Genomic DNA, 27,691 nt, shown 5'->3' on the forward strand with positions numbered 1-27,691 from the left:
TTTTTTTCCTTCCATCTAACGGACATGGTTAGGTTCAGGAAAAAAGAACAGGACTTGGCCTTATAATCTTAGGGGATGCGAACATCGCTCTCTCGGGTGTAAGTCAGAGTTTGTTAGACCCATCCACCACCACTCCCAGCCACCCAACTTGGACTTTCGCCGCCTCTCCCCATGACGCTGCTTAGCACTGTTAAACTATAATGGAGACTGACCATGTATCATGCTAACATGCTTTTTTCATGAGTGTCCGATGCTGCAAGTCGCTGCCCAAGTGCAGAATTTCGACGACATCTGAGTGAGACCCGGGTCAAAGCTAAAAGCTCAGAAAAAGGACCTTGAGTCGAGATTATTTCATCACCCTGATCCCAAGGTCAAGAATGAACTTCCATGTTTTAAGTTCTTCTATTTGGTTTCTTAATGTATCAGCTTAAGATGTTTTTCAGTCTTCTATTTTTTATTCAGTTGAACTATTTGCAGGTTATTGTGTATTTTACTACTTTCTACTAACCCTGCTTTCAGATCAGGACATTTAGACTACAAAAATTCTTCTACTCCTGGGTGAGTCAGAGTTCAGGATCCTGGTTGGTGCTCAACACAAAATTCAGCACTTAACCAAACCAACCAAAATCCGACAGCTATACACGGTCTGCCTGTTACAGTCGTTTCAAAGGATGTAGATGGTTTTGGAAGAGCTGTTTACTTATAAGACACAACAGCTAAAATAATTAAAGGGATAGTGCACCCAAAAATGAAAATTCAGCCATTATCTACTCACCCATATGCCGAGGGAGGCTCAGGTGAAGTTTTAGAGTCCTCACATCACTCGCAGAGATCCGAGGGGAGAGGAGGTAGCAACACAACTCCACCTAATGGAGGCTTATGGCGACCCAGATTAAAACGTCCAAAAACACATAATTGAAACCACAAAATATCTCCATACTGCTTGTCCGTAGTGATCCAAGTGTCCTGAAGCCCCGACATAAAAAGTTGTTTGGAAAAACGTCATTTGAACTCTGTTTTTAGCCTCATTTTAGCCTGTAGCTCTGACTGCCTCACGTGTGTGTGCGCTTGCGCGAGACTGTGAGACAGATAGATAGTAGATAATGGCTGAATTTTCATTTTTGGGTGCACTATCCTTTTAAGTGTTTAAAATTGGTAGACAAGACAGAAAGACAAATAGATACTGAAAGAACAAAGTGAAGTTTGTAAGACAAGTATTAAATGAATGATTACCTGTATGTACTGATTGATAAAAACACACATTGTATGAGGTGAAACTTTTTTTATTATTCATGTTACATATTAGGTGTCAACGCAGAGTATACATGTACAAACGTAATTTCTCCAAAAATACATCAAACTGAACTTGGACTTGACTACTAATCAAAAAAAAAAGAAGACTACCTCTCGCAAAAAAATAAATGATGTTCCTCCATGGTGATGTCTTTATTTCCTCCTTTTTTGTTTTGAACGAATCGGGTCGAGTTCCACCTCGAGGACAACCTATAACGAGCACTTGACGGGTATAGACATACCATAGAAAACACACAAATACATTCATCACCATCGCCTAGAAAGGTTCAACACACGCCTTCCTAATAAACTACAGTCAAATAGTCACTGAGGAGGATGAAAATTGCAATCAACATAATTTCACTGGCCTGAAATGGACGCAGAAGATAAGTCAACCACCCATTTTGAGTGTTATCACTCAACTGAATGGGTGTTATCAGTGATTATCAGCCTCATGGATATCGGTTAGAAGGGGCCTGCTACATCTACTAGTAGGTTCCAAATGCCATTATCAGCCCATTACATGGCTGTTATCAGTTGTCATTGGGAGCAGTTTCGTTAGGTTTGACCCAACCATCACCATGGCCTCTTCTCTACATGGACTTTCTTGCCATTTGTACTAACATTACATCACCTGACTTCCTCCTTTGCTGCTGTCATAATTACTACGGCCACTGGAGGTCGCTGCCTAACAATAAACATGGTCATTTAATGGGCTGATAGCAGCATTATGAACCTCCTAGTACACTGGTTCTCAAACAATGGTACTGGTGGTACACAAGCTCCCTCTAGTGGTATACAAAGGATCATCCAAAATGCTTTAAGTCAATCTAAATATGCTATAGAAGTACTACAATTTGAGTGAGGACACTTCAACTACAAGATTCATGAAGTGTAATTTAAAGTGAGTTTTGCCTTCCCTGTAATATTTTTTTGTTATTAGCCTCCTATGTAACAACATTCATGAACGTACAAGTCCTGACAAACAGCGCCAATTTTAGATAGTGGCCAAAAGTGGAATTACAGCGTCTGGGTTTGTCATGTTACACAACAGGGTCCAAAAAGACTTTTTCCCATAGACTTACATTGTGAAAGAGATGTCTGTAAATTAGTGTACTTGTTTCTCATGACTTGTTTCACTATCCCAATTTGATGTATTGGGTCTGATAACATTTCGAAAGTCTAAAGGAGCTGCACAATTACATCCTTTTATCTCCATTTAAGTTAGCAGAGGGCTAAACAGGAAGTAAGCCGCTTGCCCTCTAGTGCTTTTGCTCTGTGGGCTCCATGCTGCAGAAAATCTGGGTAATTTCATACCCTGGAAATCGAGCTTTTTTGGCTCCATGTGCCACTGAGCAACTTTTATACAAATGAACGTGGCCCTGACTCCAACGCTGTATCCAGTTCTCTTCATACATCCATGCGAGCCTTGCACGAGTTAAAATGAATTATTTAAAACCATGCAATCATGGCGAACTATCAGGAAGAGAGGTGCAGATGAGGAGGAGAATACTTCTTATAAAATTTGTTCTGTTGCTAAACAGGGTAGACCTACGCTACTGTACTGGCCATAGTGGTAGCACTTGGAGAGCCCAGTATTTTCTGAGGTGGTACGTGGTGTAAGAGGTTTGAAGACCACTGTACTAGTAGATGTAGCAGGTCCCTTCTAACCCATGTCAATGAGGCTGATAGCCACTGATAATGTCCATTCAGTCAGGTGATAACACTCCAAGTGGGCGATTCAACAGAGAGGTCGGTTTGTAAATAAAATCTGAGAGTTTTGCATTGGTTTGAGTATAACAGTATAAATGCTGTATTTGTCTTTTGCTCTTTTTTTTTTAAACTAAACCTGTAATACAGTCTTTCCTGAAAGATAAAACTGACAAATGTGTAACGTTGTGTAAGTTTTATCGAACGGATTGCTGAAATAAACCTCTGTATAAAATATAAACTCTGAAACTTGCACCACAGTATTCTAGATTTATGTAACCTGTTTGCACGAAGATAAAATCCAACTTCAGCAACTCACTCGCCTCTATAAGCACATCTGAGAAGAAGTCGGGCCTTGACTTATGAATTCGTACTTTATGTACCTTTTAAATAATAGACTGTTAGACCCTGGAAGAAATGGGTGTGAGTTAGGAGTCGGGCCTATCAGTGTCTTCTTTACCTGTACTGTTACTTTGAACGCAAGGACTGAACTCCCTGCGACATGAAACTGAACCTGGACCTTTAGCTGATCTTTATGACATCTATTAACACCCACTGAAAACAAAAACATCCTTTCAAAATAATTTCCTTTCTGATGACTTCAAACAGACATTTCAATAACATATATACTTCTTTTTTTGTTGTTTGGAATGTACAGTAACATCACAGTCCTGTTCTGGTTAAAAAAAACTCTACTCAACATTATACCTGTTCCTTGTATCTGTCAACTGATAAAGAGCCATCCTCTTGTTTAGTAGCAACATGGCCTCGTTCATCTATCTGTCGTCTGATTGGTCGACTGAAGTCAGCAGACCAATCGGCAGGTACACAACCCATATAGGCACTATGCAACCACATCAAAAAAATAAAATAAAGTTATTCGATCATAGCAATATATTGTGAATATATAATTCTATCTATAAAACAAAAGCCCTCTGGTGGCTCCTATTTCTAATACGTACAGTCGTCTAAATGTAAATTGTATGACAAAATCTAACATAACAAATAAGTAACCCCGTAATAACATGTATACAATCTCTTATTAACATACAGCGATGAGAAAAGATAAGAAAACCTCCAGAGATTTGTATCTTATGAAGCCAAAGTCAGACAAGCTGCCGTCTGAGCAGAAGAAAGGGGCTCAGCCACGACTGTCAAAGTGCCCTTAAGGCATTAAACTACCATCTGTGTGGCCAAAAATACTGTACAAGACCGGCTGTACTACCCCGTCTCATCCTGGCCAATAAAAGGTTACTGCTTTTTTTCATGAGCAGCCAGCAGCCACCACCCAGCTGTCATCCTGCCTCTCACTGAGGACGGACCATTCATCACTGTTTATTTTCTGGGCTAATTTTCATGTGAACATTAACAATCAGTTGATGAATGAGCTATTATAAAAGTGAAGGCTGATGGAAGTGTGATGTTAACTACGGGCTGTTTAGCTTCCTGATCCCTTGAATATCCATATCAACTGCTGGCAAAAGTTTTTTAAATATTGCAAGCGATTTCGTTACCTTCAAAAAGAACAAAGGAGTAAATCTTAAACTTTCTTCTTATTTAAAGTACCTACTAATTCTGATTAGTTGATTTGGGTCAAGGCATTTAAACGTCTAGATTTCTGGACTTAATAGGGTTTAAATATAAAAATGAATTTACAACTATGCTGAACCTTCAGCCGGGGCGGCACAGTGGTGTTGTGGTTAGCACTGTCGCCTCACAGCAAGAGGGTTCCTGGTTCGGGTGGGGGAGCCCTTCTGTGCGGAGTTTGCATGTTCTCCCCGTGTCAGTGTGGGTTTTCTCCGGGTACTCCGGCTTCCTCCCACAGTCCAAAGACATGCAGATAGGGGATAGGTTAAATGGTGAATTGGCGATAGTCTGGCGACCTGTCCAGGGTGTACCCCGCCTCTGGCCCAATGTCAGCTGGGATAGGCTCCAGCCCCCCCACAACCCCCAAGAGGATAAGAGGTTAGAAAATGGATGGATGGATGGATGGATGGATGGATGAACCTTCAGCCTTCAACGACTATGCAAAGTAGGGTCTAACTACACATGTAGCCTCATATCTCGTTTTTTGTTTGCTGTGTTTTGTGCTACAAGTCAAGTTGTGTTGTACATTATTCTAATTTAAAAAAAAAAAAAAAAGATTTTGCCCTGTTATTAAAACAGTTTGCCAAAGAAATGCTTCCATACTTTGGGAAATACGCCTATACGCTTTCTTGCCGAGAGTTGGGTTCAAGGATCGATCATCAACAATCTCGAATCCCATCGGCTATCGATCTGACAATGATTTTGCCTCTGGGGGCAACAAGCAATATTTCTGGGGTTGCAGTGTAGCCAAGACTTTCTCTTCCATGCACCGCTCATTGTTTACAGTTTGATCAGCAACTCGAGACAGGCCTGGACAACATTTCGGCGAATCTCTATCAACAGATTTCTGCATAACAATGCAGATAAATTAGACAAAAGCTATTAAAAAGCGCAGGTGTTAGATGATAGTCGTTGGGTTCTGAGATTGCATTCCGGCCAATGCGTTCTGCCTCTTTTGCTCTGCACATGGACTGTTTACCTGCACACAACCAAAGTTCGCTCAAACGTGATTGATCAATACTACTCGGACTACTAATGGAATACTTCTGCTACCAAAATCTTGTCCGTCAGATTCTGTATTCATATGTATATATTCGTTCGTAGAGATTAATCTGTTAAATTTGAAGACACAGCCAAGAGACTGTCAATTTCGGAACCCATCAGCTGTAAGTCTGTCGACGATAAGCTTCAGGGGGCAAAAGCCAATATTTCTGGCTAAGACTTTGTCTTCTGTGCACCTGTTATATCTGTTAATCTCAATAAACAGATACCTTAGTCGATATCTGCATATGAATCCAGAATCATTTTTGAAAAACTAATATAAAGCTACATTGTCACGAGACAATAGCCGATGGGTGTCAAGATTGTGGCCATTTACAGACCTTTACGCACTGCTTACCTGCCACTCAAACGTGATCAGTCTATCTCTATAAACAGTCTTTCAGTTTATAGAGATTAGGAGACTGATTAGCATAAAGGCTAGAAGCAGGGAGAAACATGTAGGACTATTTCTCGGCCGGCCACAGTGACTTCCTATGGTTTTGTCCAGCACATAACCACAAACCTACCGCTGTTAATTAGTCTGCTTTAGAGGGCCTCCAGTCTTTATGCCTAGCTGACCATCCCCTGGTTTGTCTTCATATGAGAGTGCTGTCAATCTTCTAATCTAACTCTCGGCGAGAAGGCAAATAAACGTATTCCAAATATGTAAAACTCTTCCTTTAAATTAGCAACATGTTGTGTCAGTGGAGGTTTATAGTTTGATTTATGAAAAAATACAGTTGAATGAAGGTAACACTATCTTAAAACGTAACAAGTAACATTAAATAACGATGAAGAAGCAGTAATCTTCCTTTTCTTATTCTCGTGCGACAGTCACTTATGTACAGTGCTGTATATCAAGACATGAGTTCAATTAATGACGTGCTCTTCTTGATGTGGCCCCAGAATGCACAAATCATCAGGAGGTTTAAGTATCTTCCCTCATCACTGTTAAACATGATAAATGCAAAGGCATATTCCAAAGTTAACAGTACAAATATCAGAGAAACACTAGCAAAGAGGGACATTTAGTAACGAGTAGTGAGTTATAATGATGTAGAATAGAGGTGATACTATGAGAGCAACCTGGATTTGCAACATGTAGGGTTTCTTTTTTTCCTTTTTTTGTTTTGTTTGTACTTTAAACACTGCCACGTATAACATACACAGTATTCCTGTGGCAACTGCAAAACAGTCATTGCGTCTCGTGTTTACTCTCTGTGTCAGTACAAACTCACGTTCTCCCACTCCACGAGGTACTGCACCTTCCCGTCCGGTGTGACGCGTCTCGCCAAGATCCTCACAGCCTCCCCTCCTCCCCAGCTCCTGGCCACTGTCCCGTCCCCGCCTCCGACTACAACACCCCCTCCTCCACCGCCACCTCCTCCCCCTCCGCCTCCTCCACCTACGCCACCCCCACCACCCATGCCAGCCTGGTATGGGGGCATATCACGTAGGATGACGGGCTCCAGCTGCTTCTGCCCCGGCTGGTGTTGGTGTTGGTGGTTATGTTGGTGGTTGTGTTGGTGGTTGTGTTGGTGGTTGTGATGATGCTGGTGGGAGTGGTGATGGTGATGGCTGCCATTGGCGTTGAGGGGGTATGGGTAGCAAGGAGGCGGTACTCTGCAGGTGTCCTCCACGCTAGGAAAAGAGACAGAATTAATTAATGCAGACTGGAACTACTCATTTACAAATATAAGAACAAAGCAGCTTAAGAAATGCTGCTGGCTGAGTAAATTACCAAGCTGCCCCCTAGTGGTCAACCAAATGTTAGTCAACCAGAAAGGTCATTAGTTGGCAGGATTTTATTGGTTGTTTGGTCGCAGAAAAAAAAAAAAAGCGTGAAACTCTATCAGGAGCTGCTCCTCGCCAAAATAAGTCAAAACCTATATGACTGGACCATGTGGGAATTTAATTTGAAAGGACAGACACAGGAAGTGTCCACGCTCAGCAGTCAGACAGGAGTCAGGTTAATTTCCAGGGCTGGTACCTGCGGTTATTCCACAGGCTAGTTAATAACATGTCGGGCAGGAAATCCAAAGTGTGGGATCATTTTGAGAAGGTGAAGGACGAACCCAAGGTGATATGTAAACTCATCTTCATTGGTCGACTACAAACATGACGTATCATCTGAAACATGGAAGTAGCTACATGCCCATTAGCATAGACCTTGAACTCAAACCATTGTGTTGCCCCGCCTAAAATATATAATTTAAAAATCAAATTAATATCGTGAACATGCGGGTGACAAGTCGACTAATGGGCCGAAATGAAGACTATTGGTTGACTAGGAAAAAGTGCAGCCCTTGTAATTTAGTACTCACAAATTTTCTGCTTTACACTCAAATTCACATTTGCGGCCAACAGGCCAAAGGCCCTTAGAGACATTTTGTGCGATTCCTGAACATGACATGAAAAGCATGCATTGTATTTTAATCATCTATGATCCATTTCATTACTTTCACTTTCAGTAGCTTACATTTAACCCAGTACAATGCTCGTCTACTGCGTCAAACTGCGCCCCCTTAACAAGTACAAGTGCAAATTACGTTCTGTCATCAATGGCTGTGCTGTCAGGCACTGTTGGCAGTTAAATGTGTAACTGAGATGTGCATTTCTCCTGTGCAGCCCTCAATTATATACTGGCTCTCAAAATTTGTACTCTTTGAGAACTCCTGATGTTAACCCAAAAAGACCATTTTTACACCCAAGGATACTTTGACTAATGTGGAAGAAAACATAACAGCTGAAGTGATGTCTAAATCAGCTGTTTAAGGGTGCTTCCACACCTGCAGTGTTTGGTTCAGTTCAATCAAACTCAAGTTTGTTTGCCCCCTAAATGCGGTTCATTTGGGCAGGAGTGAACTCAGTAATCACACTCAGGTGTGCACCAAAACAACCGGACTGAGACCTTCTTGAAGAGGTGGTCTCGGTCCAGTAACAACCGAACTCTGGTGCGGTTCATTTGTGGTGAGAACGTGTTCCGACCTGGATCTGAACCAACTGCAGTCACATGACACATTGTTTGGGTTAAACATGAGCATGTTACAGTCCTGGAGGATTATTAATGTGCACCTCCTCCTGTACTGCCTTAATATGCACATTCAGCACATCCAATGCATCAAAACATTGTTTTCTAGTTGGAGCCGCGCCTCGTTTTCAAACTGTATGGTTTGACTAAAATGAACAATGACAGCAATATAGTCCACGATGAGCAGCACTAAAATCAACCTGCGTAGTTGTCCCTCCATTGTGACATTAGAAAGTGTCACATTTATCTTGCAAGTGTACTCTTCTTCAACGTTTGCTTTACTTCCTGGATTTTTGTGCATTCAACATGTGACTACATAAATGTCAGCAGGAGTTACAAATGAGGATGATAGATGAGTAAAACCTGTTGTAGTGATGCAGACTCCTGGAGAGTGGAGTGTTTCCGTTGTACGTGGTGTGGTACAGGGCGTACATCCGCTTGGGGGGAGAGCTGTGGTTGAACACAGAGGTTGAAGACAATGATTGCTTTGCAGCTTCTGTTTAAAATAGAATAATATTTTCATCCAATATTTGCATTGTTTCATAACAGTAGAGAAGGCTATCATTTAGAGGTTCAGGTCACCCAAAAAAATGGAAAAACAACATCTTTTCCTTGAGGTACATGCACACAGTTTTGTTTGAATTTAAACAAGTCAGGCTAAAAGAGTTTTATTTTAGTTATTTTTTTGGTTATTTTATCGGAAATAATCCCATCTCTATTGCACTGAGGTGACTGTAGTCTCAGAGGTGAATATCTCAAAACACTTATAAAAATTATGTCATGTTACTTCATAGCCCCTGAAGGTAGGAGTACTGCCTCCACATAGCTGATGTAGACCATATTTTGCTGTAAGACTTTTTGTATCAATACAGAAACCAGAATGGTGCAACGCCCCTTACCTCAAACTAAGCTCCTCCTCTGACTTCCTGGAGTTGTAAAGGCTGGCCCCTCCCATGTAGCCATGGCAACATGGCAGTAGCTCAATGGAGTTGGCAGGGACTGGGGGTGGACAAGCCTGGACACAGGAGACACACACAGATCAGCTGTTGTCTGGACGCCAACATCATCTCAGGAGTCAATCGAGCTGTGACACCTCCGTGCTCAGACATGCATAAAGTTAATTGTGCATATAGAACGTCAGTTTTGTAATAAATATGTCTAGACAGAGGTTTGCTAACTGAAGGAAAACATTTTAAAACTGAGCTGATGTGCGTTTTGTATGTTTTTCGCATTCTTAAAAAACACTTAAGAGCTTGAATTCCACCTTCCTGCATTCCCAGAGGGCAGGTATGTCTATAAATCTGCACTAATAGCATTAATGGATGTGAGTCACATCATCAGACACAGCCGTATGATGTCCTGCTTAAATGTATCACCTCCATCTCATGGAGCTGGCTGGTTAGTGAGGCAGCTCTCCCGACACACACAGACTCACGACCCATGAAAAGTAAAAACATCAGAGCTTCATCAGAGCAATCAATCACTGAAAACGTCATCTGGGGAGACGCCACCTAAAGGTTGTTGCATTTCTCATCGCTGGACTGTGACATATGGCACCGCAGTCGGACCATTATCATTCCTTTCTCTAGCATTGCTGTTGGGATGGGAGATTATTATTCAGTGGCCTTACTCGACGTCTGTGCCTTTAAATGGATGTGCTCTGTCAATGCTGCACTGCCAAGGTGCCAGCGCCACCTGGCCAAACTGTAATCGACTGCAAAGTGCACTTGGAAGTGATCCCAGGCTACGCATATCAGCATTCTTTCCCATCTCACTTTCCCCCACGACAACGAACCTGCTCCTCCAAGACGCACGGAGATTAGCATCAATCAGAGGGGCACAATGGGGCCTGGATGTGCCAGAGTGAAAACGAGTGCTCTGTGGAGAGTATTGTTCCAGGATTACTGTATGTGTGCAAATACACGGATCAGAGTGTTGTGTAGGAGGACACAGTACAATGAGCATTCACCGTTAAGAATGCCGTGTAAAAATAGTAACTGCCACATGTGATGCGGCCTGTTTCATTGTGATCCGCAGGGAATTGGGTTTGATGATCGTGATAAATGTGGTGCTGAACTGCAGATGTTGATGAAACACATGAGCAGGTTTTTGTGCAGCCAAGTTTGTATTTGAATTATACATTTCAACTGAGCCAAACGCACAACACTTCATCTCTCTCACGCGCTACCTTTACTCCAACCATAGACTCTGAAGCATCGGCAGGCATTAAAGTACGGCAAAAGAAAGGAGAAGAGAAATACTGAGCTACACTGGGTGTTAAAAGACATGCAGACTGATTTAGACTGCGAAATGAACCTTCATCACAGCGTCTGACTGACAGGTTATTTGGATCGCAGAGGGCTGTTTACCTGGATGTATGAAAAAAGAGAAAAATAATCAGAGAGGTTTTGTGGCCCAGACCTCCCTTCTCGCCCTGAGCTGGAGACAGAGGCACTGACCTGTGTCTCCATGATGCGACGCTTTGATTTACGTGACTCCGGCCCCCCCACTCTCCTCTGGCAGGGTAGTGACAACGGGCTGAAGTGAACAGAAACACACATAAATTAAAACACAAGCATAAACACTTACACATGCAGTCCCAGTGTGCAGTGTTTAGTTTATTAGTGTGTCTCCATAAAAGTATGAGAGGTGTAAAACACAAGAAGATGACAGCAGTGAGATGATATGATTTTGATGTATTATATCAGTACAACATTTTCAGATATATTGTCAAATATGAGCCCAAACATCGACAGCAAGGAGGTTGAAAAATACGTAAAAAATAATCCAGATTTCCCTGATTCCGTGTCTTCTTCTTCTGCTTGAAACTGAACTTGTCTCCTGATTTGTTTATGAAAACTTGAGGTCTTAAACCGCCAAAGTGGCCCCTAGAGGCTACAATGTCCATTACAACCCACAACTCCAAACTGCTGACTTGAATGAACAACACACTCTTCTTTCTGCTCTAATTAGAGCTGTACAGGTAGAAGGAATTTAAATGTATATTTTGTCCTGGAGGCACAGAGAAGAACACAGTCATTAAGAGTGAAAGGATTTAAGCTTGTACTAGCATGAATGTGTTCAGCAAACTGGTGATTAGAGCACTTTGGTGTCCAAATGGCTTCAGGGCATGCCACATAACTGCAACTGTCGCTGGTGCAATTCCTGTGGACCCTTGTTGCATGTCATACCTCCCTGTCTTTCCCTATTTCCGATCTGCCTTTTCACTCTCAAGGGTACAATAGAGGCAAAAATGCCCACAAATAATCTTACAAAATCAGATTGCATGACAGTCTGCCCACTTGATTATGAGATATTTTAAGTATAAAGTTGACATCTTGGCCTGAGAAGCAAAAGACTGAGTGGTGTCTGACAAAAGGGTTTAACTTCTGGAGAGCATTAATGTTCTCAATATGTTTTGTCACAACTTGTCCGTTAGACTTCAGATATTTCTTGTTTGTACAAGTGGAAATTCAATGAAAACCCGTTTCCATTATTTTGCATATAAACCTGATGATTTGACCTCAGGGTGGAGACAAAGAGGAGAGCTCACGGAGTGTCGGTTCAGCCTCTGCGGGCTGTGAATATCCACAGCTAACTTAAGACTGAAGATCTGAAATGAAATTTAGTCTACATCACACAGTCAAAGACGGTGTTGGTGGAGGGGAAATGTTGACCTGGTATGACACGTGGCGGCCCAGTCGCCAGAAGAAAGTGTTGGCATTATATGTTTCTGCAAACCACAGACATTTTACATTTGTACGTGTCATATGTATCATATCAATATTTCTAAATACAAGCTGACTCTGTCATCAGAAGCTGGAGAGGATGGTGTCATCTTTGTGAGATGCCTGCCAAGCTGCAGTCCACTGTCCAGGACCAGCAAACAAAACTGGCTGTGTTTTAGCTCATCATCACTGTTTTTCAACGAGACATTGCTGCATTTCCTGCTTGTGCCCCCACAAAACAGGTATTTTAAGCCATCACATTATCTTTTCCTAACCACAACCCGCAAAATGGGTGATTTGCGGCTGGTATTTGTCTTAATTTTATTTCCAGGATTGGTCCTGAGTAAAACAAAGCACATGGGGTCAGATTGCAGGTGCTGGATGATGAATATATGAAAATAAAATGAGAATAAACAATAATTTAATTCAATGTTTTAACATTTTGATTCTGTGACTGCTCACTGTGTGTCGGCTCTGTCCGTGTCATGTATATATAGGAGGATAAGAGCCACTTCAGTCAGGTACGTTATTAAGAGGCGTGTTACTGTGGAGATGTGCTGCTCAGTATTCTGAGAATAAGCGAAAAATATTCATTTGAATTGTATTTCCAGAATTGCCTTTATTTGAAAATACATTATCTGAGTTTCACGTGTATAAAATGTCCCAAAATTATCACTTTAAAAAACAGTGCCTAACCAAATTATTTGAACAGTGTATGGTTATTATAGGATTTGCATGGTGGGGTCATGGCGGAGCAGGTGCAATATTTAGGAGCGGGTCTTGAAAATCAGACCCATGCAAGTCTCTTACAAGGGGTCATTTAAATCATTAGATCTGACATCTCTGTGTAGAATTGACAAACTTATCAACCGATGACCAGTTTAAATCCGCAGTGTGACTTTGACTCGTGTATTCTTTATTACTTGTTGCCAGTTAAGTTGAGAAGTTTACATCTGGACCAGTGGATCTCAACCTATTTTGTGTCAAGGACCTCTAAGTTGATAAAATCTATTTTCAGGGACCTCCATCCAAAAAATGTTGGTTGGTTAGCCCAGTTCAGACCAATGATTTGCGACAAGACAAACCGTTTTAGAACGTTGCAGAGAAAAGTTGCAGCAGTGTGAACTAGCCGGTCTGAGATCAACACAAGCCAGCTGATGGTGCCACGACTGGTCAAATCACCGGCAGCTAGTTTGAGAACATAAAGCACGTCACCAATTTCAGCAGCCAATCAGCTTGTAGTGAAGTCCGATGGTCAAGTCAAAATGACTGCAGACGGTGCATTCGTTTGCTGCGGCAGGTGCCCGTCCCCGCTGAGCCCTCTATGTCTGTGCTCACGATGTGCTGGTCTCACTATCTCACTATCACTATCCTCATTCATATATTAAGAAGCTACAAATTATATTCAGCCACAAAATAAACCTGAAAAGCTGCAAATCAGAACAGAAGTACAGAGAGTTGTTGCATAGAGATGATACACCATCTCATCTAGTTGCATTGGTGTGAACCGACAGGTTTTAGGAACGTTGCAGAACGGTGCATTGAAGGTAGTTGCCTGTTTCAACATCTTTGGGCTGTAGATATGATTAAGACCAGAATACTATAGTTGTCATCTACAGTTGAGGAGATAACTGTAAAAGAAGTGAAACCTATGATCAGAATAGTCACTTGTATGACTATTATTCACATTAGGCTCATTCCAACTAATACTTGATAAACTAATATCTGTTGCCTCTGATGTGGCCATCGAAACATTTTCCATTTGGGAAGAAGCAAAATGACTTCACTCTAGTCAAAATGAAAATCTGACATGTCTGTCAGAAAGAGAGGAGAAGCCCGAAGTGATTCCAGCCAATAAGACCAGAGTCTCTTGAAACTTGCAGCTTGTAGCTATTTAGATGAGCAAAGGGAACTAGGAGATAAATTACTGAGATATGAATATTGTTTGTGAGAAAATGTTCCACTTGTGTTTCAGAGACTCATATAATATGAGTTTTTGTTCCCTTTAAGACAGCTCCACTGCAAATTATTTCATTATAATTCAGTCTGAATAAGCTCCAGCTAAATGTAGGAAATTATTTAAAATGAAAAGAGTGTCTATGAAATCTGCAGACTACAGGACGAGTGCACACACAGACTAACACACACACACACACACACACACACACACACACTTATGGATGTACAAACGTAAGCACACAGGGGGGCTTAATGCTCTTTTAGAAGAACATTAAGACACTGATACTTTTGCTGGCATATGAAAATTGCAGCCCTTTGATTTGCAAGTTAATTGTTCATGCGTAATGACTATATCCCCCGTGGGAATCCCAGAGCCGTTATTGAGATAAGAGCTGAAAGGAGAGACGTTGTCCTTACTCTGACCTTCTCCGGTGCGTGATGTTGATAGGTGGGTCGGTGATGAGGGGCGACGAGTCGGACGTCAGCGGAGGTGGGGCTCGGACCTGAAGCCCAAAAAGACACTTCTTCTTCTTGATCTCCTTCCCAGAGACAAACCTGGGGCGACATTAAAGACACAGCCTGGTTCTTGAAATATATTATCACCAAATGTGTGTGTTTTTTCCCCATTACTCCTCTTTGATGCTAATAATGAATTTAATGTCGTGTAACAAAATGTACTTATTTTCCTGATGAAAAAGTAGACTCAGGAACATTTCAAAGTCAGTGACTGTGTAATTAAGTATACATAATTAGAGATGACTTTTTTTTTTTTGCAAAGTTCAATGAAAACCCACTGAAAGCAATTAAACCTTGAGACTGGTTATTGTGATTTAATACCAACAACTTGTGTCCTCTTCTAACAAGACAAAATAAACACCAAAAAGTGTTCAATTTAATCTGGTCTAATTAGCGGCTACATTTTATTCAAAGTCACACATTTCATCTCGTTCATTTCAGCCGCGCATGTCCAACGTTGCAGACTACTGAGCACTAAGAAGAAGCCTCTATTCATGGAGCGCTACTCATCAATCCAGTCATGTGTGGTCTGTTTATTCTTCTCATCATATGCGGTAACTTACCTGTCCTTGTGGGAGTTCAGAGCGTTGAGGAGATTGTGACAGCGGTCCTGCCTTGGCGTGTCAGAGAGCTAGAGGACAGACAGGAATGAAAAATCAAAGCTGTGTTTACACAGTGGACGGCCGTCAGACAGAAAACCTTTAATGCATGGAATAATTTTCTTTTACAGTCGCTGACAGCAATAATGTTGACGGGGAAAAGTACTCGTTGCAGCTACGTGGCTGAAAGACCCTGCCGCCATGTGATGACAGGACAAACAATACATTTCAAAATGTCTTTTATAAAACAGCTTAAAGGAAAACCCACAGCCTCGGATAGATTTACAGGAAATAAACACCCCTGGTGTGTCTCTCAGTCACCTCTACTTCTGGCTTCCTGTTTATTGTCTGTGGAGAGACTTCAGACTTTAAAATTGGTGGTAGGCTATCACAATGTTGAGCCTTAGCACTCTAGAAGATTTGGCAAAATTCCTTCATGTTTGCAAATGCTGATTAGTGTCTGACAGATCAATGATTTTCAAGCAGGATACTTGTCCCTGCTTCTTCTTGATTTCTGTTTTAATCTGGATTCTTGCATTGTCTGATTGTCACTGCAGTCCTGGAATGTGTTTTTTTGCTCCTGTTTCAGCCGTGTAAAGCAGTAGGCTAAACTATCAGATGCAAAGATGACTGCACACACCTCCCACCAACCTCGGTCAATTGTATCACTGACAGTGCCTCGCTCATAGTTATATAGTATATAGAAAATTATATACTTTGCTCAGAGCAATGGGTAAATAGTTGAAATAGTTAAGCTTACCCAAAAGATATTTATAAACAGTTGCAACAGTTAGCTAGTATCGTTAGCTAAAAAGATAGAGTTGAATAGTTAGCTAAATGTGATGAGTAAATGGTTGAAATGTTAGCTATAGGATAGAAGGTAAAGCTAAAGTTAGTTGAATGGTTGAAGTTGGTAAAAACGTTGGCTAAACATGCGAAACACTAAAGCTAAAATCAGTGGATAAAACAGCTGCCCTAAACAGCTATAAGTAGCCCATTCTCGGAACCCGTCGGCTGTATTCGGCGTCTGACTTCTGGCAGACGGTGATACAGCCTCTGGGGGCAGACCCCTGATTTTTTGGCATTCCGGTTGGATTTGGGCGGAGGAGGCGAATTTCCATTTCCGACTTCCGTTTATATATAAGTAAATATGCTGAACCATTGTGATTGATTCAGAGTTTGCAGTGACACCAATTATGTTCCGCCTCGTTAGTTCACCGCACGGAGCGTTTAACCTGGCAACAACTGCAGCCGGCTCAAACGTGATTGGTCAATATCACGCAGACTACAAACAGCCTACAACCGGAAACCAGGGCTCTTCCGCTCTTCTTCCGGTGGCAAGATCTCCGGGGTTTGCCTACAGACTCTACATTTACTCTACTGAATGTAGAGTCTGTATATAGAGACTATAAGTAGCCCAACTGGGCACCGACATCGTTGGACATTGATATTTGGTTGAATTTAGGTTGAGACGTTGTGTGACCAAAATTCAATGCCAAGACAACGTTTAATTATACTGACTAATTTTAAATATTGAAACTGTTTATCCAGTTCTCATCACTACTATGTCAACTATTAATCCAACACTTTTATCTATTTCAAGTATTTACAAATTATTTTAGCTAACTACTTTTCTAGCCATATCAATTTATTTTAGCTAACCATTCCAATACTTGTAGCTATAGCCCTTTCCATTGGTCCCTCCTTACTTCCTGTCAGCTACTGCATTAATAAACATCCCAACAGGAAATACACTGGGACCAACGTAGAATACTTATGTTGCCGAGTTTAAAAATATCTGTATAAGGAAAGTTTTTTATCCATTAATTTTAGCTAAGTGTTTGAACTTTTTATCCTTACTTTTAGTTAACGATACTTTAAGCTGTAAATTCAACACTTCTATCTCAGCTGTTTATAAATTTAATTTATTTCAACTGTTTATTCCGTCGTCAGTGTGGCATCAGAAAGACATTGAACTGTTACGTTGGACTTACGTTAATGTTTTTGTTGAAATGAAAATCGTGTTGACGATATTTTAAATGTTTAAGATTTTCACATTGTGAGGATGTTAACATTATGACGTTTTCCAGACGTTGGGTTTTGTTCTCCATACATCAAAACAAAATGTCGTAACTTCAGGTGAAGATAAAGTTGGTGTGAGATGTTTGGAAGATGTTTGATGACTTAAGAACATAACTTCCCAGACAACAATTTGTATGTGGGGCACATGTGGGTAGTAAATGGACTAAACAATCAGCCCTATAGGAATTGTTAACAGGCTCCATATTGGCCCCATGTCAATTGTCATGGGTGGGTTTACCCAAGTGGGCCCCACATGGGTTAAAATATTATTTACTAAAAGTAATGGATAAAAGGTTGAAATAGTAAACGTTAGCTAAAAGTAATCCACAAACTGTTAATCCTTTGCTGAAAGTAATGGATAAACAATTGAAAGAGTTACATGTAGCTAAAAGTAATGGATTCATGGATTAAACTGTTATCTCTTTTACAGTTTAAATAGCTAAAATTAATTGATATAATTAAAAAATTTGTTGACGGAAAGTAATGGATGAATAAAATAGTTAACGTTAGCTAAAAGTAATGATTAATTGAGTATCTAAAAGAGATTTATAAACAGTTGAAATGTCCAGCTACAAATGCAAACCAACCCAACCCATTTAATTGTATGAAAAAACTTTGTAACAATATTCACTTTTGTATAACCCTGGGTAATCGTGTTAAATTGCATCCACTTTAAAATCAATTGAAATGAACGCATTTGGACCCCGTCGGATGATGAGAGGTACATGAGCTCATCTGATGAGGTTGCAGAGGTGCGTCAGCCAAAAAAAAGGTTGGGAACTAACCACTGTCCTGGATCATAAAAACACACAATGTCATATGCAATTTTTTAAACTTAGTGATGTTCCCCTTTAAGCTGATGTAGAGGTCACACTTTTTTTTAACTTTAAATTTTACTTTAATGGCGGTTAATTGGCTTTAAGTCTCAAATGCAAAAAAAAAAAAAAAAAAAAGGGCTGGCAGCATTTCACATCATTTCATCATGGTGCTTAAACGAGGAAATATCAATACCGCGCCTAGGAGCAACGAGTCCCAATTCTCATTGGTGAAGGACAGGATTTCATGGTCAAAATCAAAGTATTTCCTCTTGCAGCACAGCGAGAGATGGTAGAGCACTAAATGAGCCAAATCCATCCTGCATTAAAAAACACAGATATTAAGACACAGGTGTAATACAAAATAAGACAAGAAATGAAACTGGTAAACATTTTTGCATATTTGAGAATATTTTCGAACATTTGAGAGCTTGGATTGAAACTCCACATTTTAGTAAAATATTAATATATTATCAAAATTAATTACAATTAGTTTTCTCTCAGACTTGACATAAAATATACTGAAAAATACTGTGATTAAAGAAGAAAAATAATAAACTATTCATTATTTAACTCCTGATGTTTTGTCTATTATTCTTAAATAACCACTGTGTATAACTGTAACGTGTTTTCACTGCAAACATCACCAGGTCATGGGAAGTCTTTGGATGGTCTCGGGTCCTTTTGTACATACTGAGCATTGGAACTGGTAAAACCTAAAAAGACACATGAAAAAATAAATAAATAAAAGTTAGCATCATGGGATTCTGTGAATTATCATTTATTCTTTATTTCTTTATTCTTTTTCGATGGGCCTGTTTGTTATTTAGTTTCAAGAAACAGCTGTCATCTTTTATTTTGTCTTTGTCCTTTGCTTTCATCCTCACTCGCACAATCTGTACATCGCTGTCTTCTTTTATAACATATTAACTCTGTGAAAACTATTTTTGTCCATTTTTGTGCAGACTTCTCATCATTTAGTCCGAGTTATTCATAAACACTGTGTTTTTTTCCGTCTATACGTTTTTCTCAGTCTATATATGTCTCTCCTCTGTAGGTATTTTATCACATAAATCAACCTGAAGTGAAAACAAACAGACAGGTGGATCAGTTTCTCTATAATAATATTGTTCTGGGTGACCCTGAAACTCGGCTCCTACCACAACAACGTGTGCATCCGTCCTCCTATATGCATGTGCTCACTGAAGGTCACCGGGAAAGATGAAGCGCAGACACAGTATGACGGCAGCACATGCTTACTATTCCAACTGTGAACTCAGTCTTCACTCTTCCTCCATCACCTGCTCAGCAGATGTTGTACCAATCCGGCCTCGCTCTCCCCGACTGTCAATCTAAATCTAATCCCTCCTTTTCTTCTCCCCTTAGACAGGTTCGGCAATAACAAGGTGTCAGGATGGGTGTAGAACCCAGTCGGCTAACGCAGATGGTTAATGACAATAATGACTTAATGGATGGATACATTTTATTACACGCATGAGGTGCAGCCTATCAAAGTGCACAGCGATCAGCAGCTTGCATATCCTCCCAGTATCATATCTGAGCAGCTACCAGAGAGGTGATATGTCTGCTCCGCTGTCTGTCACTGTCCCTTTGCTCCCAGTGTGCGAGGAGCTCTTGTTCTCGTTGCACAAGTCAGTGAGTACATTAACATGCACGCTAATAATTTAGTCTTAAGCTAATTAAGGTAGTTCTCTGACAAGTGAAGCTGTCATGTCTTCATCTGTTGCTCTTAATCAGACTGGAATCTACAGCTGAGACGAGCTGCATCTTAAACGTGCTGCTTTTCTCTATGTCATATGATTTTAAACTGAATATTTTGGGGTTTTTTAAATGTTGGTTGGATAAAAAAAGCAATGAAGACGTCATCTCTGATGGGTGTTTTCTCATTTTTTCTGACATTTTATAGATTAATCAATTAATCAAATAAACTGTCGACAGATTATTTGAAAATGTAAATACTAAGTTTGCAATCAAACTAAAGCACAAGTAGGTTTCTGCTCAATGTAACCTTAATATTGTACCAAACAGAGTCAACGACATGTGGTGAGTGGTAGACTAATAAAAAAACAGATCAATGTAAACCAGGTCAACAGAAAAGTCACGTCTCATGCAAAAAATAGTTCTAGAGTCTAGATCCTGACTCATACATCAGCATGATATTATCGGCTAATACTGACTTATCACAAATATATTGGCATATATATTTACAAGTATGAAAAGGAAAGTGCAGTAAAAATAGTTTTAACTGTTACATGTTTATGTATTCTTAATATTTTATTTTTCCTTTCATCTAATTCTTTATTTTAAATTCTTATTTAAAGGGTTGTTAATTGTTAACTGTTATCATCTTTAATTTACTGTGTTGTTCAACTATCCTTATTGTGTCCAAAATGTGAGATTAGTGCCAAAAAAAGTTTGTTCATGTTAAAGATTTGTGTAAAAAAGCTGATATCAGCCAATATCTGATTATCAGAATGTACTTAATTTTACTCAGAGATATCAATACCTGCTCCAAAAACCCCCAAACAGTCTGGCTGAGTTTTGGTGTTTATATAAACATACTCGGACTTAGGGCTGGGCAATAATTTGCAATATGTCGATATTAAAATGACACTGTGATATGACACTAGATATCATTTTAGATGTTGGATACTGTAATATTGTAACTGTTGTGTTTTCCTGTTTTAAAGGCTGCATTACAGTGAAATAATGTAATTTTCTGAACTTACCAGAATGTTCTTTTATTTGCCTTTATCCATGTAGTCATTATACCCACATTACTGATGTTTATGCATCAAAAATTTCTCAGTGTGTAAATATTTTGCGAAAGCAATAAAAGTCAAACCTACAATATCGTTGCATTAACAACATTCAGGTATTTGGTCGAAAATATTGTGGCATTTGATTTTTTTCCGTATCCCTCGGCCCTGTCATCAGCAAATAAATGAAAGTCAATTCGATATTGGCATTTATATGATGACGGATAAGCAATGTGCATTAAAAAAAATGTTAAAAAAAATGTTTTTCATCCTTTATTTTTCTTAATTTATGAGTCTTAATTTCTTTAATTTCAGGTTTAACATATTTCAATTGAATTCATATTTAAAGGGAGTTATACTGTTATGTGTTGTACGTGTTTTCATGTTTTTACGATGTATGCTTCATTTCTTCTGTTACTGTGAGACAGCAATACTTGTGCAGCTCCTGAGTCCAAGACAAATTTCCCCACGGAGACAAGTATATCGTATCGTATCGTATCATATCAAGTTTACTGTACTTTTCAACCATTATTGTTACAGTGCTAACTGACCAAATGTGAGAGATCAGTGCCAAAATGTTTATGTTTAACAGATATCAGCCAGTATATTGTTATCAGATTGTATTTACTCTCCACTCTGAAATATTAATATCTGCTTCAAAATGCCTGTTCAAGTCTAGCTGAATTTACTGTGCATATGAACATACTCTGAGTGAACTGTTAAAATTGCTAAGATTAATGGTTATGACAAATTCCTTTATATTCAGTGCTTATATGCAATGGCAAAAACTAACTCTGAATATAAGAATATTTTTACAGTCATGCTCAGTAACGCACCTGTCTCCATACAGCAGTGGTTTGGTTAGACACTGCGTACAGGCCTCGTGAAACCACTGACCACAGCTGCCACACTGTAACATCTTCAGGTTCCACCTGCAGTCCAACGACACAAAAACACCACCAGACTTTAAACACATGAATGAATGAACGTGTCCAACATCTGCCACCAGACACACTTGTATTTGTGCATTATAGAGGGAAGACTGAAGGCTGATGACTGCAGCTGACAGTTCTCATTTTCTGAGCTGAAATGTGTCTTCAGGTGGAAACTCCCTCTGGATCCCTCGACTCGTAAAGATACGGCAGTAGGGAGTTTGTTTTATACGCTTTATGTGCCAGGTGGATGAGGTTTGGCACGTAAGCAAAAGAGTGCAACAAAAGCAAAGCAGCAGAACACACAAAAAAATGCATTATAAAGATAGTTTGGTGCACTTTTTTTTTGATTGACAGCTTACCTGACAGTATCTGGACTGATGCAGCTCTCACATATCATTCCAAGAAAGTCCAAACAAACTCAAAGAAATCCTGCTAATACTGTTTGACACATGTCTGATATGCTGCATGCAATTTGCAAATAATCCACAGGATGACTCTGAGTGAGATGTGATAACACTCTGTGAGAAAAAAGCCAAATGTTTCAGAGCACACATAAACTGTACATTCAAACTTTAAACTGGCCTCTGCAGTGTCACTCACTCTCCAGGTCCGGCACAGTAGCAGTAGCACTGTTGCTGATTGGTCAGATGCTGCGGGTCCCAGTCTAAAGACGACAGCTGGTAGGGAAGCCGGAGTTTCATAAATTGCATGAGCCGGGCGAAGCGTCCCCGTTTGAGTGCCCCGCCTCTCTGAAAACACAATTTTTAGGACAGAACTGATTGGTCGGTGACCCCTTCAAATCACTGTCATGTCAGAGCAGCGAGGGAGACGGATCGCATTCGGTGGGGAGAAAGCAATTCGTCTCGTTTTATTGTAGGTCAGCTGTGAGAGATAGTGTCCGAAGCAGCGGAAGTCTGGACAATGAGATATGGACATTGACCGATTGACAATTAACCGGGTGCTTTCTCATCTCATATCTACAGAACTGGAGCACATGTGATTGATTGACTTTAAATGTACTTCTCTCAACTTCAGCGTAGTTTTTCAGCTTCATAACTATTGATTCCTCATGATTTCTTGGACACAATGTAGAACATCTAATATTGAAGTCAATACTGGGGGAATTAGTGCGCTTTTGCCTCCGATAAACCCATTTTCTGCTGTACACAACACTATAGTGGCAGCCAAGCCTGATATATTTGACTGGATTCCTCCCATATTACACACTGAATGTTTTTTCCCCAGAGTGTGAGACGGAGAGATTAGCAGCCTGACCTTGGTTGCGACTGCAAAGACACATTGCCGACATATCCACGAATCGCTGTCAGCTTCCGGTTCGATGGTTGGCGTGTGGCACTCTGGATGATAACCTGTAATGGGAGGAGGAGGCAGAGCGTTTAATTCGTGTTCACAAGACAGACAGCCGGAGTGACAATAATGGCAGAGCAGCTCCATGTTTAGTGCTCTGCTGGTTTGTTTCAGCAGCATGCAAAACATTTTACTATAGCATTTGCATCCGAGGAGCAGGGACTGTGTTTGTCTGCTTTTCCCCTCAAAACAAACTGTCAGCAAACCTGTTAGTCTGACAGAGCCGTGAAGACATGACGGTGAAATTTGTTGCCCTTTCCTGCTTGTGCATCCTGCTGCTCGGTGTTTGTAAAACTTCTTCCCACTTGCACTTCAGTGTATTTCATTTCATCATTCATACTTTTAAAGTCTCCCTTCACTTTAAAATGTGTTTTATTCAGTTACTTCACTTGGATGTTCTCCCCTCACTGTGCAGAATGTGCAGGGTTTGACACCATAAGGCTGTTTTCACATTCTCTGTTCTCACTTTAAATCTGAGTTTAAAGGTCCAGTGTGTAGGATTTAGGGGGAGATATTGGCAGAAATGGATATAATGCAATAGATATGTTTTCTTTAGTGTATAATCAACTGAAAAATAAGGACTGTTTTGTTTTTGTTACCTTAGAATGAGCCGTTAATATCTCCATAGGGAGCGGGTCCTCATCCACGGAGATTGCCAAGTTGCACCGCCATGTTTCTACAGTAGCCTAGAACGGAAAAACCTAACACTAGCTCCATATAGGGTCATTAGCAGCCCCCTTGCAACAAGCAGCGTCAGAAAAACACGTGAATTTTAACGTGAATCTTCTTTATTCAGTGTTTTTACTGCTTTAAATCATCGGGTCCATTGATTTTGGAGAGGAAGGGACCTCTGCAGATAATTCGGCTCCCGGTAAAAACCTCCTGAGCGTCTGCATCTTAAGTTATCAGTTAAAAAAGGTGAGCACAGGGTGGCAGCCTGTCTCAGATGCGCTGAACAAACACTAATTTGTAACATGAAACAGCTTTATCCAGTGTTTAAACTGGTTTAAATCATTGCCTCTGTTTGTTTAGGAGACCTCTGTGGATAATTCAGCTCCCGGTTAAAACCTCCTTAACAATGGATCAGCAGGCGCTGGGCTAACAGCCTGTCTGTGACGTGCCAAACAGCATAGGAGGAACACCGATTTGTAACGTGAAACTGCTTTATTCAGTGTTTCCACCAGTTTTAATCATCTAGTTTGTTTGTTTTGGAGAGGAGGAGACCTCTGAGGATAATTCGGCTCCCGGTAAAAACATCCTTAACAATGAACACTGAGGGAATTCTAACCAGGAGATGTTTCAGCTGGCTGCAATTTACAGTCCTGACCACTAGATGCCGCTAAATGCCCCTAAATCTTACACTCTGTTCCTTTAAGGCGTGCACACCATGATTTACGTGTTTGGAACCAGTGCACATACACTGAGAGTGGACTTCACAGTGTAGTAGACATCTTGTGTCCAGCAGTTAAAATTTTGAAATGGATAATGTTTATATATTCATAGATTCTGTATTTTTCAATAAGGGAGAAGGAGCCAATGTAGTTTTAAGAATTTTTTAACAACCTAATTAAACTTTTTTTGTGGAAAACCAGACACACATTACTATTCAATGCAGGGTACTTTTTATGTCTTAAAATATGTCTGGAGGGGATCTCTAAATCAGCAATAAGCCCAAGTAAAGACATCTGTGGCATTTAAGTCTATGAATTAAGCTCCCTGTCTTTGGGCATCTCATTCATTTTCATTCCAGCCAGGATGCAGGTGCAACAACTCATATCTATCACTGACGATAGATGGTTTTCTGCGTCGTTGTTTTTTTTTTCTTAAACGGCAATGCTGTTATTTACCATACTGTGTCAAATCTTCAAGGTCAGTGCAAGAACTGGTGGAGAACCACAGCTTGACAGCGTATGATGAGGCATGCTTCCTTACCGTGGCGACATTTAAGACAATTTATGAGGGGTTCTTTAAGAGGCGGAGCGTCACAAATACAGCAAACTTCTTCCACTCCAGCAGCGACTGAGGCAAACAGAGGAAGACAGAGAGAGGCAGGGGAGGGGAGGAAGTAAATGTGAGAGGGGAAGACAGAGAGAGAGCAGTCAACGGCATTAATTTATGTATATTGATTCACATCCTTGCCACCTCATTGATTTCAGTGTCTGCTGCACCCTTTCAGATTTCACTTCATTTGACGGGCGGATATTCAGCCTGGTCCTAACAAGCGTCCAACTTCCCCTTTTTTTTTGATGTTAGGTGGAGTGGGGGCGCCATTTCCCTCAAGAGTCATTAGTCTAATAAATTCATAAATAGACTCTAATATAGCAATTACAACTCAACGTGCCCCGATCAGAATACTCAGAGCGCTCAGCATCATAACCTTGAACGTGACTGCAATTTCTTTTTGGCATTTTTCTTGGAGCGACAATTCAGATATCCCGAGACAAAGGGTGGAAAAAAATGAAAAGTTTTAAGCTCACAAGGGGAACGAATTAGTGAAGTATTCCTTCAACTCCTCAGGCAAAGTTTCAGAGTGCAAACAAACAGGTTTAGTTTGAGTTCTGCTGAGCGTCTGTGCATTCAAAAACCCAATCTAGGAGCATTTTTTTTGAACCTGAGAAACACAAAGTGCTCCCAACAGGAAGCTATTTAACTCTTCTAGCTGAGGGGAGACGGGGGAGAGGTAAAAAGGAGTCCTTCTTACATGAGTGAATGTCCTTTTTCAGAACCCAGAACTCGGAGTTGTCCTCAAATCTCACCAGACAACATTGCTTGACTCCATCTACCTGAGAGGGAGATAGCAGGTGAGCGGCAATGATTGACAAAACTAAATGGAAGTCTTTTCAAAATCCAGGTGAGCGCACTCGCTGACACGCACTGCACGCACACACACTCCAAAGTCTTCCTGCCACACACACACACATACTCCCACATGCACTTACTCTTTTCACATTGCCGAGGTACAGTAGTCCATCACTCCATCGAGCCAACACATCATCTCCTTCACTTACTCCCCCCATCCTGAGGAGAGAGACAGAGAGGGGAGAGAGAGCAGGGCTCATGTGAAATGGAAATCCGATTTATTCGCTGAATACTTTGCTGCCATTGCTGACAGAGGGGTTTATGGCCCCGGCGTTTTTCGGCTGGCTCTCAGACAGGCGGGCTTCGGTGCAAAGGGGTTAAAATCCCTCCTCCTCCTCCTCCTCCTCCTTTTTAGATCAGAGCATAGCGACAGTCTGTATCCACCACAGTGAAAGATGAGAGTGAGTACACAACCAGAGAGCAAGACAAATGATTACTGCACACATGAAACGCACACACACACACACACACACACACACACACACAGAAAAAAAACACTGCATGATGACTGCTGCAATACAGTTTGATTGAATGAGCAAAGATCACTGTGCAGCTACTTGAAGCATCTGCCAGGCACTTTGCTGTTTTCTTCTTCTCTCCCCCAACATCTTTAAAAACTTGAATAGATGCATGAAATGACTGTGCAGGCATTATCTCTGCACGTTAAGCATTTGTTCCAGTGCATGCACTCAAGTCAAGACAGACGCAGGATACATAACAGTGCATGGAGCCTTTTGTGAATCAAAGGGAAATCAGGCAAATTGTACAGTAAGCTGTGCCGGTGGAGGGTACCTGTCAAGTCGAACTCCTTTCCGTCGGGGTCACAGTGATTCCTGGGCAGGCTGGACATGAAATGCCCTCATCTGCTGTGGATCTCCGCTGCCCAATTACTGCCCGCTCGGATGCGCAGCCTGCGTGTTTGCAAAAAGTGGATGATGTGCATGTATGTCCCTGTCTGTGCCAAGCGCCTGTGTGTGTCAGTCAAGCCGTCAGCGAGGAGGAGGAGGAGGAGGAGGAGGGAAAGGCGACTGACTGTCCGTCCGTCTCTCAGCCCTAGTTTGTCCGTCCTCCACGATGCCGTTTCGTCATGTTCCCGTCGCCTTTGCTCTCCTATCCCCCCCTCCTCTCCGCCACCACCTATTGATGCTATTAAGGCGGGTTTGTCAGAGCAGCACCGGAATCAAGCCGCCAGAGACGCCATCATCCCTGCCTCTCGCTCTCGACAGACTTGTTGTGACGCAGACATAAAACACCGAGATAGAGTGGGAGGGAGATACTGATAGAGGGGGATCCAGAGGTGGAGGGGGGGTCCACGGCGAGAGCACCTTCCCGTCTGGGAGACTGACCCTAAATCGTTGTGACAAGGTGGGATTGTGATGTCTGGCGGC

At 41.0% G+C, this 27,691-nt stretch overlaps 1 protein-coding gene across 1 annotated transcript; it reads right to left on the reverse strand.

The window, feature by feature from the left end:
• Positions 1-1,289: 1,289 nt before the first annotated feature.
• On the reverse strand, positions 1,290-27,691 carry phf1 (PHD finger protein 1). The gene is made up of 15 exons (XM_050047916.1): positions 27,096-27,691; positions 26,384-26,462; positions 26,146-26,227; positions 25,377-25,463; positions 23,352-23,446; positions 22,677-22,825; positions 21,978-22,073; positions 19,009-19,077; positions 18,558-18,681; positions 15,429-15,496; positions 14,773-14,904; positions 11,122-11,200; positions 9,562-9,677; positions 9,026-9,112; positions 1,290-7,272 (listed from the first exon to the last, which is right to left on the reverse strand). Exons 2-15 carry the CDS (start codon positions 26,459-26,461, stop codon positions 6,855-6,857), a joined length of 1,680 nt encoding a protein of 559 aa, XP_049903873.1. The 5' UTR covers position 26,462; positions 27,096-27,691; the 3' UTR covers positions 1,290-6,854.

Source organism: Epinephelus moara, chromosome 6 (assembly GCF_006386435.1).
Source record: "Epinephelus moara isolate mb chromosome 6, YSFRI_EMoa_1.0, whole genome shotgun sequence".
Taxonomy (NCBI): domain Eukaryota; kingdom Metazoa; phylum Chordata; class Actinopteri; order Perciformes; family Serranidae; genus Epinephelus; species Epinephelus moara.

Excerpts from the sequence above, each read along its gene's own strand:
- phf1 (XM_050047916.1), bottom strand. The coding sequence starts at position 26,461 with ATGGGGGGAGTAAGTGAAGGAGATGATGTGTTGGCTCGATGGAGTGAT. Across the intron at positions 18,682-19,008 it reads CAAAGACTTCCCATGACCTG|GATGGATTTGGCTCATTTAG; the intron begins GTGATGTTTGCA and ends TTTTTAATGCAG. Across the intron at positions 7,273-9,025 it reads AGTCTGCATCACTACAACAG|CGTGGAGGACACCTGCAGAG; the intron begins GTTTTACTCATC and ends CTCTTTTCCTAG.